The sequence below is a fragment of the Camelina sativa genome, chromosome 12 (assembly GCF_000633955.1).
Source record: "Camelina sativa cultivar DH55 chromosome 12, Cs, whole genome shotgun sequence".
In the NCBI taxonomy this organism is placed as follows: Eukaryota; Viridiplantae; Streptophyta; class Magnoliopsida; order Brassicales; family Brassicaceae; genus Camelina; species Camelina sativa.
Window position 1 is genome coordinate 10,303,569 of NC_025696.1, and position 18,634 is coordinate 10,322,202.

Consider the following 18,634-nt stretch of genomic DNA (forward strand, 5'->3'; position numbering starts at 1 on the left):
CTGCTAAAATGAATGAAGATCTTACTAAACCGATCACGGAAGAGGAGCTGTATCGAGCGGTCCACAATATGTCAAGAGAAAAAGCTCCAGGACCAGATGGATTTAGCCCGGGATTTTATCATGACCATTGGTCCACAATTCATACAGGTGTGTATCATTTTGCACAATTGTTTTTTCATAATTGCCAGCTAGACCCGAAACTGAATCAGACTCATATCTGCTTGATACCAAAGATAGTACATCCTAGTGAGGTCAAAGATTATAGACCTATAAGTCTAGCCAATGTAGCATATAAGATTATTTCAAAAGTTTTAGCAGATAGGTTAAAACCCTGGTTAAATGATATCATCTCTGCAAATCAATCTGCCTTCATTCCAGGGAGACTGATTACAGACAACATATTGATTGCGCATGAGCTTATACATTCTCTCCATACAAAGAAACTAGTTCAACCTTTTATTAGTGCAAAATTGGACAGTAAAGCTTTTGATAAGGTTGAATGGCCCTTTATTGAAGCGGTTATGAAGCATATGGGCTTTTCTGAGACTTGGTGCAAATGGGAGAGATGGGAGACATAAACTTATACCCATGCAGAGTACTTGCTGCTTAGAGATTGTAATGTTTATATGGAGTAGGAACATTCTCTAATGTTTCAAAATTTAATATATATATATATATACAGTCAAACCTCTATAAAATAATACTCGGTAAATTAATAATCTCTGTAAATTAATAAATTTCTTCGGTTCTAGTGTTATTTTGGACATAATTCGATAATATAATAAAATAATATATTTTTTGAAAATCCTTTGTAAATATATGAAGTGCATCACCACAGTGTCTTATTCAGTAATTATCAATGGGCAACCAGTTGGCAACATTAAGCCTCAGAGAGGAATCCGTCAAGGTGACCCTATTTCACCTTACATATATTTATTATGCACAGAAGCCTTGTCAGCTTTAATTCAAGATAGTATTCATAAGAAAAAGCTACATGGTTTCAAAGCAAGTAGAAATGGTCCTCCAATCTCCCATTTACTTTTTGCAGATGATTCATTACTTTTCTGCAGGGCTTCAATAGAAGAATGTATGACCCTTCTCAATGTTCTTCAGAGATATAAACAAGCTTCAGGTCAGAGTGTCAATTTTCAAAAATCTGATATTACATTTGGCAAAGGTATTGATCCGGTAAGTAGAAAAGAAATTAGCAGTCTTTTGAAAATTTATAGGACAGAAGGATTTGGAAGATACCTTGGTTTGCCTGAATTTGTGGGAAGGAATAAAGCAAATGCTTTTTCGTATTTAGCACAACGGATTGATCAAAAAATGGATAGTTGGTATACAAAGCTACTATCCCCTGCTGGAAAAGAAGTGCTGCTAAAATCAGTAATCACAGCAATTCCCTCTTATAGCATGTCCTGCTTTCTCCTTCCTTCAAAAATAATCAATCAAATCACAAGAGCTATGAGGCAATTCTGGTAGTCCAATACAAAAGATAAACATAAGATCCCATGGTTAGCATGGAGTAAAATAACTGACCCAAAAGATGTTGGAGGTCTTGCAATTCGAGATCTTAAGGATTTCAATTTAGCCCTTCTTGCTAAACAAAGTTGGCGATTTCTGCAGCAACCAACATCTCTCGTTGCAAAGGTATTTAAAGCCAAATACTTTCCCAAGCAGAGCCTTCTCACCTCAAAGTGCAAAACGCATGCCAGCTATGCTTGGAAGAGTATTTCTCAAGGTATCAACCTTATCTCTAAGGGTCTTAAATATATAGTGGGTAATGGAGAGCAGATTAATGTTTGGCAGGATCATTGGCTACCTCTTAACCCACCAAGACCTGCTCGAGGACCTGGAGCATTCTATTTACCCTGATCTCAAAGTTAGTGACCTGTTATCTCATGGATCTTGGAATGAAACTCTCATCCAAAGCATCATTCAACCTGAGGATATCCCGCACATAAAGAAGATTCGACCATCTATAACAGGTTTGAGTGACATGTTTACTTGGATTCATACTAAAAACGGTCTTTATTCAGTTAAATCTGGGTATCATGTACAGCGACAACTTTCCTCTGCACATTTTCGTGAAAACACTTCAGGGACACTCTTTAAAAAAATCTGGAAACACAATATGCCGCAGAAAATCAAGCATTTTTGGTGGCGATGTCTGCATAATGCGTTGCCAACTGCGGAGAATTTAAGGAAGAGAAGGATGCTGACAGATGATACATGTCAAAGGTGTGGTGAAGCTCCTGAGAATATTAACCATCTACTCTTTCATTGTCGCATCAGCAAGGAAATATGGGACCTTACCACTAATTTCCATGGTATAAGCTCATCTTTCTCTTTTAGTTCGATTGATAAGAACATAGATCTATTGCTGAGTCTAAATAAAAACCAAGGAAAGGATGCAAGTTTATTCCCTTTCATTGGTTGGCGCATTTGGAAAACGCGAAATGACTTCATATTCAATAACAAAAGATGGTCCATACCAGATACCATCAATAGAGCAATTCTCGACTTTCAGCAATGGAAAGAGAGTTATAATGTAAACAAAGAGGCTCCTAAGAAACAGCAAGTCACTGCAACGAATGCATCAATCAGTTCTATTACTCAACAGGCTAAGGAGTATAGCTGTTTTGTTGATGGTTCATGGAGCTCTCCTAATGATTGTGCAGGGATTGGCTGGGTTTTATACAATCGCAATGCACAAGTTGTTCTTAGTGGCAAGGCATCTATCAGTCCCATGAATTCACCTGTTGAAGTTGAAGCTGAAGCATTAAGGATGGCGATTCTTCATGTGAACAGGTTAGGCTATGCCAATGTCATGTTCTGTGGGGATGCGGAACTCCTTTTTCAACAAATAATACATATGTTCAATGGTAGCCATCATTATCACCAGGAAAACCAAACTCTATTGGCGACCTACTTAAGGGATATTCAGAACATTTCCAGTTCATATGACTCTGTAACGTTTGTTAAAATTCCACGATCTGTAAATGTCGTAGCTGATAATCTAGCAAAAAATGCTAGGATAAACCAGTCAAGCTTTGTAATATCATGGTACATGTAATTTTGGTCATTGTGAAATGAATAGTTATATTGCCGACAAATAAAAAAAAATAGATACTAAAAAACAAAGAAAAGGAGATATAATAAAAGGGATGAAAATGAGGAAAAAGTTTTGAATAACAAATACTCCCTCCGTTCTAATTTAACTGTCGTTTAATGTTTTTGCACACAAATTAAGGAAACTATTAAATTTTATGTTTTGCCCTTCATTAATATATTTTATGATTTTTGTATTGGTTGAAACTTTAAAGCATGAGGGATAAGATTGGAATATTCATCAAACATCTGCATTGAAAATCTAAAACGACAACAATATGAAACAAAAATTAAATCCTAGAACGACAACTAAATTAGAACGGAAGGAGTAATAATTTATATATAATTTAATTTGTTTCCTTTTAATAGCAATACAAGTAAAAGTACTTAAGTAAGTAAACCATTCATGGTCTTCTTCTGTCAATCAAAAAGTACATCGATTCAAAATTCTATGAACTGTCATTTGCCATTTGTACAAAAATGCACTGTATTTGGTTTATGTGAGTCCAAAGTAACGTTCTAAAATAGTAGTCACGCAGTAATTGTGTTTACGCAAATCAATGTGAAAAACGGCGACGTGTTTTGTTTTGTTTAAGTTTAATGATGATTTTCTATCGAAAAAAAAACTAAAATTAGTGTATGTAAGTATATAGATTAGATGCACTGTACAGAGAAAAAAAAATATGTCGTGGCGTAAGAATTCATTTTTAAAACGCAAGCTTATTCACAATAATTGCTTTATTACGCAAAAAAAAAAAAAAAAAAAAAAAAAAAAAAAAAAAAAAAATAAAAAAAATATCGCATTAATGACTTTGGGGCCTCAAATTCGTTTGGGCNATGCCATTTTTTTTTTTTTGTCAAAGAAAGTCGCCTATGTTCTATGATATAAAGCAAATTATCCGGAAACAAAAACAAAGACGTACAAAATTTTCTTGATTTATAATTCAATTGCATACATGCCAACACATGTTACCAATCTAAAAAATATCTAAACATTAATAAAGCATGAAAAGAAGAATCATGATATGCAACCGACCTTGAAAGAAAACATTCCATCTAACGATTAAGATTAAAAAAAAAAAGGAAGAAGAGGAAGATAGCATTATATGTAATACATTTAATTAAGGCTTATTATCTTCTTTAATCTTCGACAGAACCTAATTTGCGCCCAACACTTTTGATTGATTTTAAGACGTCGGCCTTTATTTTCAGGTTTTAATTCGCCATTAAAAAGTCTTATGAGTTTCTGCAAACAAATAATAAAATATAACGAAGAAACACTCAAATGTGAAAATAAATGAAATTTTAACAGTCAATTTAAAATGATATTTACAACAAACTGACAATTTATAATAGAGAATATTCTCTATTATAAATAAATAAAGTATATATGCCGTAACGCCTAGGCTTCCAGATTTAGCAGCTCATGCAAATGACCCAGAAAAAAATGGAGGAAAATAAAATTAAGCCAACCTCGACTCAACCAGAGTCTCCAGCTTTATTATACTTAGGGATAGAGCCTGCTCAAGAGCACTCACCACCGAAATGCATCAATATTTGGTCAGAAAGAATCATAATCACCAGCTTGCTTCTAATTACTTGTACGATAGTTGTGCTAAGCCAATTCAAGAAGCTTTTCCAAACTCTTGTCACGATCAGAATCCCCGGTCAACAAATCAAAATATTCTAAAATCGAGTTATAATCAGATGGATTAACCACATTATTGGGTTCACGACTCGTATCCTCAGCTTTTATGATATAGCTTTGCGGAACAGATCTTTTACGCCTCGAGATCAAAGTTTTTTGCTTCTTCAAAATGTTAGGAAAATGATGAAAAATCGTTTTTGCCACAAGAATATCTATCTCATGCTTTTGCTGTGCGTCAAAGCCATTAAAAGATAACTTCCTAAGACCATCTCCATTGTATTTCTCTATTTTTTTCTCTAAAATAGAGTAACTCAAAAATAGAGCACTGTTTTCCTCCAATGTATTACTCTATTTTCACCTCTATAATAGAGTTAGTGTAAAAAAATAGAGTTGAGAATAGAGTTGCTCTATATATAGAGCAATCCTATTATTTTCTCTATTTTAGAGTAAAATATAGAGTAGGATTGGAGCAAATGTTGCTCTATAATAGAGATTTGACTCTAAAATAGAGTGGGGTTAGAGATGCCCTAAGCTTCTTCTATTAACGTTACTTCATCTATGTTGTAAGAAGTGCCTACCAAAGAAAACTATGGTGTAAGAAGTGGTAAATAATTAGCGAGTTAACTATTTTAACGGGTTACGGGATGAAACAAGTTAAACTATATGTAATTAAAAACATCTGGACTATTCATATTAATTAGTTACTCAAATTTGTACCTGCTTCTTAATTAATTGTCGCACAAGACCTATCACATAGGTTTAGATATTTCTTTTTTTTGGGACAAAAAGTTTAGATATGTCTTGGCTTCGTATTTACAAATAGATAACCAAATTTCTGTGATATAACTTCTATAATTTTTTTTGAGCCTTTTTCCTACAAGTTGGTTTTAATAATTATATACTTAAATAAAAAACAATATAAAGAATTAGTTCTTACAAATTTGTTTTATTTTCACATTTAAATATAAATTTTTAAGAAAAATGAGGTAAAAAGGAAAAAGAAGAAAACGTTTTGAAACCAATAAATAATATATAATATAAAGAGATTTCCTTTTTATAGCAATTAAAGCAAACCACGCATTTTGTTTTTTTGTTAATGGAAATTTAAATTCTATGAACTGTCATTTGACAATTGTCCAATGTAAATAACGCCTATTAAAATGATTTTTTTTTTCTTTTTTTAAGTTACGAGATAAAAACGTCGCACCTTGCATGCCGTTTTACAATGAAAGCGACATCAATGGTTAAATCACGTGTTTAAGCTGAATTTTAAGATTGAGGGTTCAGAAAAAAATTCGCACGTTTCTAGGGTTTGTGAGAGTTGGTGACTTTAAAAGGTTAAAAACTGTCTTCAAAGTTTCTGAATCTCAAAGTTTGGTGTTAGTTAGAACTTCTAACTTAGAAGTTTTGGATATGTGAAATACATATTTGGGTTTGATTTTTCATTGAAATCTTCAACGTTGCCATTCAAAATCGTGTGTTAAATTTTCAAGAATTTATTCATTGTACAAGTTAGATTTTCTTCAATTTAAAGCTTCAATTTATTTAACTATAGGTTCCGTTGGACATCTTATGATGGATTTTCAATAATCAAACATAAATAAAAGTAAATATTGAGAAACAAGCTCGAGCAAGATAAAAGGGTAAAAACTTAAAAAAACAAAAGTAAAATAAGTGTTTTCTGTGAATATATTAAGTGGTTTAGCTTAAACGTAATCTTATCCACTGAACAATCTCCAACCATGTAATAACTTAGCCACTAATCACTTTTAATAAATATAAAAAAAACTTTGTTCCAAAATGTAATTTATATTTTCTTTCTCAACATGCATCGTTTGTATAAAAGAAAGATAGAGAATCCCCGATCTCATTAGTATACAAATAACAACAGCTAGCTGGAATCAAAGACGATTAAGGTTCAAAGGAAAATTAATATTGGATGAAAATTCTCAACAAAGCTGATAATATTTATGATAGAACACAGAATTAATAATCAGATTCAGAAAAATACTCCAGAAAATAAAAGATAAGAACTAAATCTTAGACCAGTCATTGTTTCTCTTTGGTCTTAGACACTCTTAGTCTTGCTTATGGGTCTTCTTATGGTTCCGCGGACATGGTTTCTTCACGAGCATCTTCGCTATCAGCTGAAATTGTTGGTTCTGGTGATCGAGCCCTAATGAGAAGAGCTTTGTAGGGGACTCTACTCGTACCAGTGTTTCTCCTCGATTCCATCGTTGAACCGGCAGCTTCACGATCCGTTGAATTGACCCTAGCTGGTTCAGGTGACTGGGCTCTTATGAGAAGAGCTTTGTAGGGGGCTCTCCTAGTACTAGTGTTTCTCCTCGCTGTCATCTGTGAACCGGTAGCTTCACGATCCGTTGAGTTCACCCTAGCCGGTTCAGGTGACTGGGCTCTTATGAGAAGAGCTTTGTAGGGGGCTCTCCTAGCACCAGTGTTTCTCCTCGATGTCATCTGTGAACCGGTAGCTTCACGATCCATTGAATTCACTCTAGCTGGTTCTGGTGACTGAGCTCTTATGAGAAGAGCTTTGTAGGGGGCTCTACTCGTACCAGTGTTTCTCCTCGGTGTCATATTTGAACCGGCAGCTTCACGATCTGTTGAATTCACCCTAGCTGGTTCAGGTGGCTGGGCTCTTATGAGAAGAGCTTTGTAGGGGGCTCTACTCGTACCAGTGTTTCTCCTCGATTCCATCGTTGAACCGGTAGCTTCACGATCCTTTGAATTCACTTTAGCTGCTGGTACAGGTGACTGGGCTCTTATAAGAAGAGCTTTGTAACGCTTCTTGAGATGGGGAGGAGCCCCATATGACGTTATTCTTGACGGCTGACACTTTTCCCTCATTGAACTTGGAAACCTAAAAGAACAAAGGAATCAACAACAAGTGAGAGCGTGAGAAACAATGAAAGATAAAAGATTGTGTATGAGAAATTATAAGTGTCTTGGGATGACTTTATATATACATATAACATTTTATCCTTCACTACAAGAATTTGGGGTATTTACCCCTTTAAAATGGCTGGTAACGGCTTTAAATTTTGATTTTTTTCGCGCGAAAAGACGTTGCATTTTTATATCCGAACGTTTGTTGAGCCGAATTGGAACTCTTAAATAATTTACATATATTTAAAAATGTGATGCGATGCAATGTCAATAAGTTTTATATAAATTATAGTTCAAATTACGACTTATTAATTAATTTAATCATATAATTAGTTAGAAAAGTAATATATATAGTTCTTTAAATTATTTTACTAGATTTAAATTAAATTGGTAAAATGTCCTCTACAAAATTGAGGTATTAAGATATATGTATATATTATTTTTGAAAATATATTTTTTTTACTATAAATGTATATGGTATTAAATTTTTAAAACATGGAAATAAGCTTTCTCCATAGATAATTGTTATGTATTTGGTAAAAAATATTAAATATGATTTTTCCTTTATTTTATTTTAAGTAAAGACATTATGTATATTTTGTCAAATAAATTTCAAGACAGTTCATTGTTATTAGACATTTTTTTTTAATCATTTTCATCTTTTAATTTATATTAAGAAAAAGCTCTCTATATAGTCATTTGTTTTCTATTGTTTCCTTGACATGCTTCTATGACTAGAAAAATAACACTTAAACCATTTAACATAAACGACAAGTTTCAGTATTTTCATAATTAAATCACTGAATGAATTTGAATTGTTTTTTAAATAATTTTTTTTTACTTTAAATATATATATATATATATATATAATATTTTTTAAAAAGTTTGTAACGTATAAGTAAAACTCATAGACGCATAAATAGGAAAACTAGAAACTTGACTTTGTAGGAGACATTTTAAAATGTAAATTATAAAAGGAAAAAATAAGTTAGAACATTGAACTGTCGTGAGATGGTGGTATTGTCTAGCTAGGAAGAAGTTGCTGCTCGATGTAGGCTTTTATAGGCTTTTCGTTATGGGCCGTAATCGTTTGTAAAGGATCCAATTACACCAAAAAAACACTTTGGAACAACCTTCAAGATTGTGTATCTATCTGCCTCTTTGGCCATATTAATAATTTGTGTAGATGGACTGACGACTGAATCTCGGACAAGTTTCAACTTCTGTAGTATGAGTGAGAAAGCAAGGCGAATAGAGAGTAAGAAATGGAGAGACAGAATAGCCTAAGATCAAGCAAGCATATCAAAACCATCTTTACCATATATCATAGCCATTTCTAGACGTACAGTTCGAGATAATAGACTGTATTTTGGTTTGCGCTCGCAGAGCTACTTCTGCTACAAGGCTTACTCTTTCATGCGCCTGTCCAAAGGTTAGGAGGCATGGATTTTAATAGTCAGTAGTTGGCTTTCGTTGAAACATATAAGTTGGGCTTGTATATATCATTTGACAGAGATTAACTGGGCCTGCGCATGTTAATTGAGACTCACTATTTAATTAGCAAAGTCGATTTTATCTATTCTCATTTTTCAGGTGCTTTGTTATTCTCATGTTAATTGTAACTTTAAATCATAATAATGCAACTAATTAATGTATGTGTGATCATATTACATATTTTATGCTGAAATTAGGGGGGTTTTGATGTGAAATCGAAAGTTTAGGGTAGCTGGTAATTATTGAAAGATGTTAAGGTTGTAACTTGTAAGTAAAAAAAAGGAATGATCAATTGAAAGAGTTTGTAAAGCACACTCCAAGCTTGATTTCGTATCATTTGTAGAATTTCTGACTTCGCTCTTTGACGGCTATCATTATTTTTAATCTATATTTTTATTTTGACGGCTATCTTTAATCTTTCTTTTTTTTCCTTGGCTATATATTAATTTCGATTTCGATTTCGATTATGTCAAATGTTAATTATCATTTTTAACATTATGTCCAAAAACAAAACAAAATGTTATTATTGAAACTTTTTGGAGATAAGAAGTTTCGTTGACGAATGTCAATAGGAATAGGAAGAAACTGTGGAGGTGGGTTCCGTTTACGGCTTTGGGTGTGTGGAGAGTAGTAGTTAGTAGTGTAAGTAAGTCATGGGCTCATGGCCGCCATATTTGAGTCACGTGTCCACCTACCTTACCTTCTTATTAACATATTCATCCATGTTATTATTATTATTATTTTTTTTAATATATATTCATCCATGTTCCATTCCATATCATTTTTTTTTTGGGTTTAAATATCATATTTATTTAAATAATACGATAACATAGAAGTGCACAATTACACGAGTTTTTGTATTTTATGTTTTGTCGAACGCTACGCTACAAGAGTTTTGACGTACGTATATGCACACGTAAGCAATTCTGCATCTATATGGTTATTCCCTAATGGCAGCCATAATTGATAGCGAATAAATAAATTACTAAAGCCAAACGTTCTTTTGGTTAGCACATTTACATAACTTGTAAAGAGTATCGATATGCAAAACACCTATGAATTTTGTAGTAACAGTATCAATAGTTTTATTTGTGTAATCAAAGAATTAAAAAATTTAGAAATTAGCACTATCACGTATGATCAAATTGTTGTTATTTTTTTAGTTTTCCTTTTTTTTTTTTTTTGGATTTTTAAGATATAACAAAACTGGACCATACTTATTTTTGTGAGATTCCATGAGAATGTGATATCTCCCAACACCTGAGAATGAGGTAAATCGTCAAACTAAAATTATATAATATATTAGCTGATATATATATATATATCACATCTTTTATGATAAAAAGAAAGACAATTATTTCTAAAAATTAATGGAATGCTCATTTCATCAACAATATGTAGAAGGCAAGCCTTCTATTATTACAAGTAGGATATCTTCAATTCCATCCCGTATCTATATATTAGTAGAACTTTGAGAGTGATTCATTATCTACCATTCACGTGTTTTTCATTTTATTTCTATTTCATTCATTTGCTGAAAAAAAAAAAAAAAGTAGTATTATTTGATTCCACCTACTACAAGTAGTAGCAAGTATACATATCAGGCCAAAAATTTGTTCATCACACCAAAGATATAATGTCGACATGATACTGTTAAATATTATTTCCTATCTATTATGGTTATAGGTGTCGGATTAAATTAATTCGAGGTCATTGTGGTTAGTTACTTAGTGACACACTTTTCATTAATTTATCTACTAACTAATTATCGTAAAAGAGATGCGAGGTTTATAAAAGAATAGAAATATTGTATAAAAAAGGCAAGTTCGAACATAGAGACTAAAACTGTCGAGAGAAGTCGCGCGCGTGTATTCCACTCGCGGCGATTTTCTCTCCAAAAAAAAAGCTTTCTCTTCTGACCATAATCCCGTGTGCCGTCGGTCGGGTCCTCCATTGATTCCAGCGACGAAGAGGACCCTGTGGCTCATGGTGCCTCATCCGTGAACCGGCGCATCAACTAGGCAACTTTCTCAGATCAGAATCAAGGGAGAAGTGGAGAGAAGAAGCTTCTGCGCGACACTGTTGGTGAGAGCTCCACCGTCGGTGTAACGACGCGGTGCAGAAGAAGGAGATCCACGGCGAGGTACGAGTGAGAACGGCGGTTAGATCTGCATGCCGGAGATTCTGGAGGTTTTGCTGCGCCGTTGTTCGATGGGGGAGGTTGTCTGCGGCAAGGCGGAGCTAAGCCACTGTCGAAGGTTTGCGGATTTACTCCCTACCGCTATTTCTCTCTCACGGCTAAGCATCGATCTCCTCGACAAAGGTAAGCTCGGTCATCTTCTTCCTCCTTGCCCACGGCTCTACGGTGGCGGAATGGCAACGGATCCTGGATCACCATCTCCGTTCGACTCACGACGTTCAGGCACACCGGAGGTCCTGATCCGGTGTGAATCCGCAAATCTTGAACGGCGGCTGCAATGAGTTCTTCATTTGCAGATTAAGGTTTCCTGAACCGGTTCAGAAAACTGAGTTGGTTCTGTTTTCTGTAAATTTTGTTTGGTTTGATGTACCCGGTTTAGGTCCTAAGGGGATTTGATGGGCCTAAATCCGGAAATAGCCTATTGGGCAACTATTAATATTAATTGAAAGCCTTTTAAAAAAAAAAAAAGAATAGAAATATTACTATAGTACTATAAAGTTAGAACCTCGTTTAATATTATAATAGAATTTTATAAACTAAAGGGTAAAATTTGTAAATAATGGAAAAGTAAGAGGCAAAAATAGGAAAGAATCATTTTGTTCAATGATTATTAAAAGACAGCTCAGCTCCACTGATCGGCTCGTGTTTTTTTTTTTTTTTTTTTTTTTCAGTGAGTGTTTCATTNTTTTTAGCTATTTTGTTTGCAATTTTGCATCATCATCGTCATATCATCATCATCATCATCATCATCATCATCATCATCATCATCATCAATCATCCTTCGTCTTCTCATTTCTTTAAAATGGAAACGGCGATGCGTATTCGCTGAGAAAAAAAAAAAAAGCTTTCTTCTTTCCTTAGCTCTTCTTCTCTTCTCTATTTCTCTACGCTCTCTCACTCGCCGACGATTCCAGGTTTGATTCTTCTTCATATGCTTATTATCTTGTTCTTCGCTTTCTTGATTTCTAGATTTTTTTTTTCCCCAGAATTTTCTTGGTTCGTGATTGATTTGCCCCCATGAGTTTCAGATTTTACTTTATTTGCATGATTTTGGTTTTGATTCGAATTTGTGCTGATTTTTTTTTTTTTTTTTTTTTTTTTTTTNGATATATATATATATGATTCATGGAGTGTTCTTGGGTGATTTATACTCATGTGATAGTTTGATTGAGTGGGGAAGCTTTTGATTCCATTCATATTTTAGTGGAACTGGGAAAAATGCGGATATCTTGTGGCTTTATGATGAGTTCTGATTGTTTCAGGGAACTATGGCGCTCTTATCTCAAGGAGGAGGATCATACACTGTGCCATCTGGACCTGTATACTCAAAGAATGGAACTAGAGCAGTTTCTAGTGGTGGTGTGAGAAATTTGGATGTGTTGAGGATGAAGGAAGGGTTTTTTGGATCCTATACTGGGACCAGGAGTCTATCTACTACCAAATCAATGCTGCTCCGTTCGGATCGTTCTGTTAAGAGGAGCAAGAGAGGGCATCAATTGATTGTTGCGGCTAGCCCTCCTACTGAAGAGGCTGTAGTTGCAACTGAGCCGCTGACTAGAGAGGATCTCATTGCTTATCTTGCCTCTGGATGCAAAACGAAGGACAAATATAGGTATAGTTTTATCCTTTTATCTGTTGTTAGAGTGTCACCTAGTGTTAGTAATTGTGACACAGCTCTTAGTTTGTGCTCTTCTGTGGCATTTGGTATTGTTTAAACGCATCCAGTTTTTCTTTTTCTTTTGTCTATTCGAGAAATGTTTCATTTTGCTAACTTAACATTCTGATTTTGCAGAATAGGTACAGAACATGAGAAGTTTGGTTTTGAGGTCAATACTTTGCGCCCTATGAAGTATGATCAAATAGCCGAGCTGCTTAATGGTATCGCTGAAAGATTTGAATGGGAAAAAGTAATGGAAGAGGACAAGATCATTGGTCTGAAGCAGGTCAACATTCCCCTGTGTTTCATCTTTTGAGCCGTTTTATTATTTAAATACATTTTTAGCCTGTAGAACATGTTAGTTTGATATTCGACCCAATGATGCTACTTTTATAAGGTCACTTTTGCCCTTTTTGGTTTGCTGTAGATAATTTGTTCTGTTATTTTGTTGATCAGGGAAAGCAAAGCATCTCACTGGAACCTGGGGGTCAGTTCGAGCTTAGTGGTGCACCTCTTGAGACTTTGCACCAAACTTGTGCTGAAGTCAATTCACATCTTTATCAGGTACTCTAAAAGAAAATAGCTATTGCCAATACTATTACCCTAAAACATAGCAAATAACCAACGCTCTATTGATGTCAACAGGTAAAAGCTGTTGCTGAGGAAATGGGAATTGGTTTCTTAGGAATCGGCTTCCAGCCTAAATGGCGTCGGGAGGATATACCCATCATGCCAAAGGTATGAGCCTTTCTCTATTCTTAAGATAGAAGTATCATAAATTTTTGTTTCAAATTCAGATAAGATTACATGGTTCTACATGGTCAGTGTTTGGTGTATTTATTGTTTGTGTAAGGTTTTGCTGTGGCGATTCTGGAAGTAAGATTTGACATACTGTGTTCTGTGCAGGGAAGATACGACATTATGAGAAATTACATGCCGAAAGTTGGCAGCCTTGGACTTGATATGATGCTCCGAACATGTACTGTTCAGGTTAGATGAATATTTTGACTTTGTACCTCTTCATAATTTCCTTAACCTGAACTTCCAGCTCTCATGTTGAAACTTATAGAAACTGCATTACATGCAATTTTGACAGGTTAATCTGGATTTTAGCTCAGAAGCTGATATGATCAGGAAGTTTCGTGCTGGTCTTGCTATGCAACCTGTGAGAACTCGAGCTCTTTGTGGCATAACTGGGAACTTTTTATTAATGATTATGACTAACATTGCCTCAATAATATTCAAATTCAACAGATAGCAACTGCTCTATTTGCGAATTCGCCTTTTACAGAAGGGAAGCCAAACGGATTTCTTAGCATGAGAAGGTATCAAGATCCAGTTGTTATTATCCCCAATACATTTATTATTGTTTCCTCCCAAGTTATAACTCTGGTCCTTTTGACAGCCAAATATGGACGGACACGGACAAGGACCGCACAGGAATGCTACCGTTTGTTTTTGATGACTCTTTCGGGTGAGTGTGAAATTGTTTTTTTCCATGAACGACAATTACAGTACATCGTTTAGTTGGTTTGAGAAACTTGTCTTCAGCATTCTTGATGAGTTATTCAAAAATTGATATGTGCTATTCTTACGTATGTATGTGTTCAAGACATAAAGATGCTTCGGATCTTTATCTTTCTCATGCAACAGTGTGGCTAAACTTAATTGTACTACTCTCACTGGTATAGGTTTGAGCAGTATGTTGATTACGCACTCGATGTCCCTATGTACTTTGCCTACCGAAACAAGAAATACGTCGACTGTACTGGAATGACATTTCGGGTAGAAATCTACCTTTATCTTTTCTGTTAGATTCTATAAACTCTTTCAAGGCAAGGAAATGACAAAATGAAATCCATGGGATCTTCTTGAGCCATTAATAATCTCATCATTTTCTTCATGCTGCAGCAATTCTTGGCAGGAAAACTTCCCTGTCTCCCTGGTGAACTGCCTTCATACAATGATTGGGAAAATCACCTGACAACAATATTCCCAGAGGTTTATCATCTGCCTCAAGAGTCCATTAATTAGCCTGACTACGTTCCCTTTTTAATGTTGAAGTCTGACAGTGTTCCATCATTAATAGGTTCGGTTGAAGAGATACTTGGAGATGAGAGGTGCTGATGGAGGTCCCTGGAGGAGGCTGTGTGCCTTACCAGCTTTCTGGGTAATTACAGCTATTCCTATATAGATATTGTTCACTACATGAAGTCGTTTCATTTAAAGAAATATCAACTTTTGTTTTGATTTTATCCACAAAATTCAGGTGGGTTTATTATATGATGAGGAAAGTCTCCAAGCTATTCTAGATCTGACAGCTGACTGGACTCCAGCAGAAAGAGAGATGCTGAGGAACAAAGTAACTACGAGACACACGACACATACATTTTCTTATTCCATAGTTAGGAAACAACCTGTTTACACCAATACTTGATTTCCAACAGGTTCCAGTAACTGGCTTAAAGACGCCATTTAGAGATGGTTTGTTAAAGCATGTTGCTGAAGATGTCCTGAAACATGCAAAGGTGTGTTCTTGTGCACTGTCTTGAAACTTCTAGCCAACTTTCTACCCTGTCTGGTCCAGTTCCTAACTATAAATATATTGAGCTTCTCCCCTTTTTTTTTCTCCCTTAGGATGGTTTGGAGCGCAGAGGCTACAAGGAAGCCGGTTTCTTGAACGCAGTCACTGAAGTGGTCAGAACAGGTAAATGAAGTTTCCCAATGTCTAATTGAATCGCCCATCGACATTTAGTTCGTTAACTTGGTGGTGAAATTTGGTTTCGAAAATGACAGGAGTGACGCCAGCGGAGAAGCTCTTGGAGATGTACAATGGAGAGTGGGGGCAAAGCGTAGATCCCGTGTTCGAGGAACTGCTGTACTAAAATGGGACGTGAACAAAAAGGTGTCTTAAATAGCCTTTGGGTGTGTGTTTATTATGGTATCTGAAGAACTCAAGTCTCAGGAATAAGGTTCTTCTTTGGTTGTAAAATCGGATTTTATAACTGATTTTGTTTGTTTTAGAAATTTCGAAGCCTTGAAAGAAAGTTATGACTCAACGATTTCGGTTTTGGAAATCGTTTTGGAAGTGTGTTGGCATCTTTGAATAAAAATGACCCGTTTATCTTGTCACAAATTTGTTCACATGTGCGAGTTCTTCCTTGCAAAACTTACGTGTTAGGAATGTTGCTTTGAAACTTAGAGATGTTGAATCTACCAGACTCGGCGTACATCAAACGTGATTGATTGCAATGGGAATAATCTCGAAGATAGTGACTGACACGAAGGTACCGACAGGCGACAGATAATAAGTAGACCCTACGAGAGTGAGAAGCAATAATTAATTCCTAGTAGCAAAAAATTGCTCGAACGACAACACCAAATTTGGGTTACAGTCACATTAAATTTAATTTTTCGTTGTCTCTTTTTTTGCATTAAATTTAAGATTTTTTTGTAGCTTTTAATAATCTAATAAACATTAAGTATTTATATAACTGAACAGTTATAAGTTTTTTAATATAATATTATTATCGTGCCAACCCGAAAAAATACTAGATAACCTAATAATAGCTGAGAAAAATTACATCGTACTAATTAAATTATTTTTCCAATAAATCTTCAATTTAAGTGTTTAATATAAGCTTTTTGATCTTTGATTTCCTTGTAATTTTTGAATTGAGGCATTATCATCACCTACCATCTCAACTTCTATGGTTAATAAACAATAATTTCACTTATATTACTAAATAAAAATCTCAAACAAAATAATTATTGTTTTAGTGTTTATGAACAGTCTCATATCAAATGTAGTGGTGTGACAATGTTCATAAACACAAGAAAAACAATTTGCCAATCAGTTTCTGTCGTCCTTTTGTCTTGTCATCCCAATGGAGAGGGCCTAATGAATATACCCACCTTCTTCGCCTCATTCACTTACTTGACTTGACTTCACTTCACTTTCGTCACGTCAGTGTTTGCATGTCCGTGTGAAATCGAGGGTCCGAATGGTAACCGCAATTTTGGTTGTGCGGGGAAAGCGGTATTACAGGGCGGTACGGTTCAATTGCGGTACGTGTGGAAAAAATATATTTGCGGAACAAGTGCAGTTTGTACAAAATAAGCGGTACAGAATAACGTTTGATTGGTGAAAAATAATCTGCGGTGCGGATTTCATTTTTTATTAGTTTGTATAGTTATGTAATTTAATTTGTTTTGTATTAATAAAGAAATATATATATATATATATATATATAAATTTTTTAATTTAGTAAGTATAATAGATTCATTATAAAAAACAAAAATGAACTGATATAGCTTAATATCTTAATTGCGTTGAATTTTTTTTTTTTTTTAACATCTTCATTCTTCATTAATTTGAAACTGATAATACAAATGTATCAATGAGCGTACAATGTGAAGCTCCGCATACCATACAACCAAAGTTAAGTATAACGAAATATACGAGAGAGTGAAAAAAACACGTTGCTTTCTGTCGTAGGTAAGCCTTACACGCTAACAGATTATTCAATCTGTTATTTTCCTTCATCGTCTTTGTCGTCTTATCTTCTTGTTGGGCTATCTTTTCTCTTGTGTAGCACTAAAACTTTTTATGAAAATCAAAGGGTTGCGATCCATCAGTTACATCGCTAACCACACAAACAGTTCCATCTCCCGCGTTAGGCGATGATGCTAATTTGGTTGTAAATATCACCCATGATAATTCCATACTCTCGATTTCTTTGGTTATATTCTTCGATGCCAGAAAATGATTGGTTCTTGTAGGTTACTTCGAACTCCAAAACCGCCAAATCGTACTTGAAAATATGTTCCATAATACATCATGATAATTCACCAGCAGACACACCAAGCACATGAACTGGAATAAACTTTCTTGGATTTGAGCAATCCGATGAATCCATCTTGACGAGATGAAAAGACTTAACCACAACAACCATATTCCATCATAGATTAACCGCAATGTATCTTAATTGTGTCGATTATTAATTATTTTCAACTGAATAATAATAATAGTAATAATATCAAAAAGTTTTAAAGAAAAATAAGTAAAAACAATTGCCAGCAAAAATAAAAAGACTAAAACTTAATGGGCTAAGTTAATACAAGCCCACTTAAACAATTCCCACACGTGCACAAATAAGGCGACACGAGATCATCTTCTTCATTTAGCATTAGGGTTTATGATTAACTCATATTCTAAACAGAGCCGTCGGTCCGATTGTCACAAAAAAAAAACAGAGCCATCGGATCCAAGGTACATGTGAGTAGATGAAAGAGAAGAGAGGTGAGAGGAGAGATGAGAGAAGAGATAAGTATATTCTATATAGGTACATGTGAGTAAAAAAAAATTACAGGATAAATATTGCGTTATTGGACAAACCGCTTGATAAAAGATTGATATCATATGAGAGTGCGGTTCAGTGCATTATCCAGCATTAAAATCCACAATTTTTTTTTTACTTTTTCAAAAAAACCGCAAATTGTTAAAAAAATTCTTGATTGGTGACAAAAAGCGTTTTGTGTTGTTTTCACTTTTCAATTCTGCTTTTATAAGTTACCATTCATGGCCTGAAATGGAGTTTCCGCATTCACGAGTGAATCT

The 18,634-nt window shown here is 34.6% G+C and overlaps 3 protein-coding genes across 3 annotated transcripts; 2 read left to right on the plus strand and 1 right to left on the minus strand.

The window, feature by feature from the left end:
• On the plus strand, positions 1,784-3,076 carry LOC104733362. Its single transcript, XM_010452944.1, has one exon. The coding sequence runs from the start codon at positions 1,784-1,786 to the stop codon at positions 3,074-3,076; it is 1,293 nt and encodes a 430-aa protein (XP_010451246.1).
• Positions 6,683-7,689, minus strand: LOC104731177. Its single transcript, XM_010450469.2, has one exon. It carries the CDS (start codon positions 7,622-7,624, stop codon positions 6,860-6,862), a length of 765 nt encoding a protein of 254 aa, XP_010448771.1. The 5' UTR covers positions 7,625-7,689; the 3' UTR covers positions 6,683-6,859.
• On the plus strand, positions 12,082-16,144 carry LOC104731178 (glutamate--cysteine ligase, chloroplastic). The gene is made up of 16 exons (XM_010450470.2): positions 12,082-12,271; positions 12,620-12,969; positions 13,150-13,300; positions 13,471-13,578; positions 13,660-13,752; positions 13,921-14,004; positions 14,111-14,179; positions 14,269-14,339; positions 14,420-14,488; positions 14,706-14,799; positions 14,926-15,015; positions 15,104-15,184; positions 15,284-15,376; positions 15,462-15,542; positions 15,652-15,721; positions 15,811-16,144. The coding sequence occupies exons 2-16, from the start codon at positions 12,626-12,628 to the stop codon at positions 15,897-15,899; spliced, it is 1,587 nt and encodes a 528-aa protein (XP_010448772.1). The 5' UTR covers positions 12,082-12,271; positions 12,620-12,625; the 3' UTR covers positions 15,900-16,144.

What these genes read in the sequence shown, in the direction of transcription:
- LOC104733362 (XM_010452944.1), top strand. Translation starts at nt 1,784, where the DNA reads ATGGAGAGCAGATTAATGTTTGGCAGGATCATTGGCTACCTCTTAACC.
- LOC104731177 (XM_010450469.2), bottom strand. Translation starts at nt 7,624, where the DNA reads ATGAGGGAAAAGTGTCAGCCGTCAAGAATAACGTCATATGGGGCTCCT.
- LOC104731178 (XM_010450470.2), top strand. Translation starts at nt 12,626, where the DNA reads ATGGCGCTCTTATCTCAAGGAGGAGGATCATACACTGTGCCATCTGGA. An exon ending in TCAATTCACATCTTTATCAG is followed by an intron (nt 13,579 to 13,659) that starts GTACTCTAAAAG and finishes TGATGTCAACAG; the next exon opens with GTAAAAGCTGTTGCTGAGGA. An exon ending in TGACAACAATATTCCCAGAG is followed by an intron (nt 15,016 to 15,103) that starts GTTTATCATCTG and finishes CATCATTAATAG; the next exon opens with GTTCGGTTGAAGAGATACTT.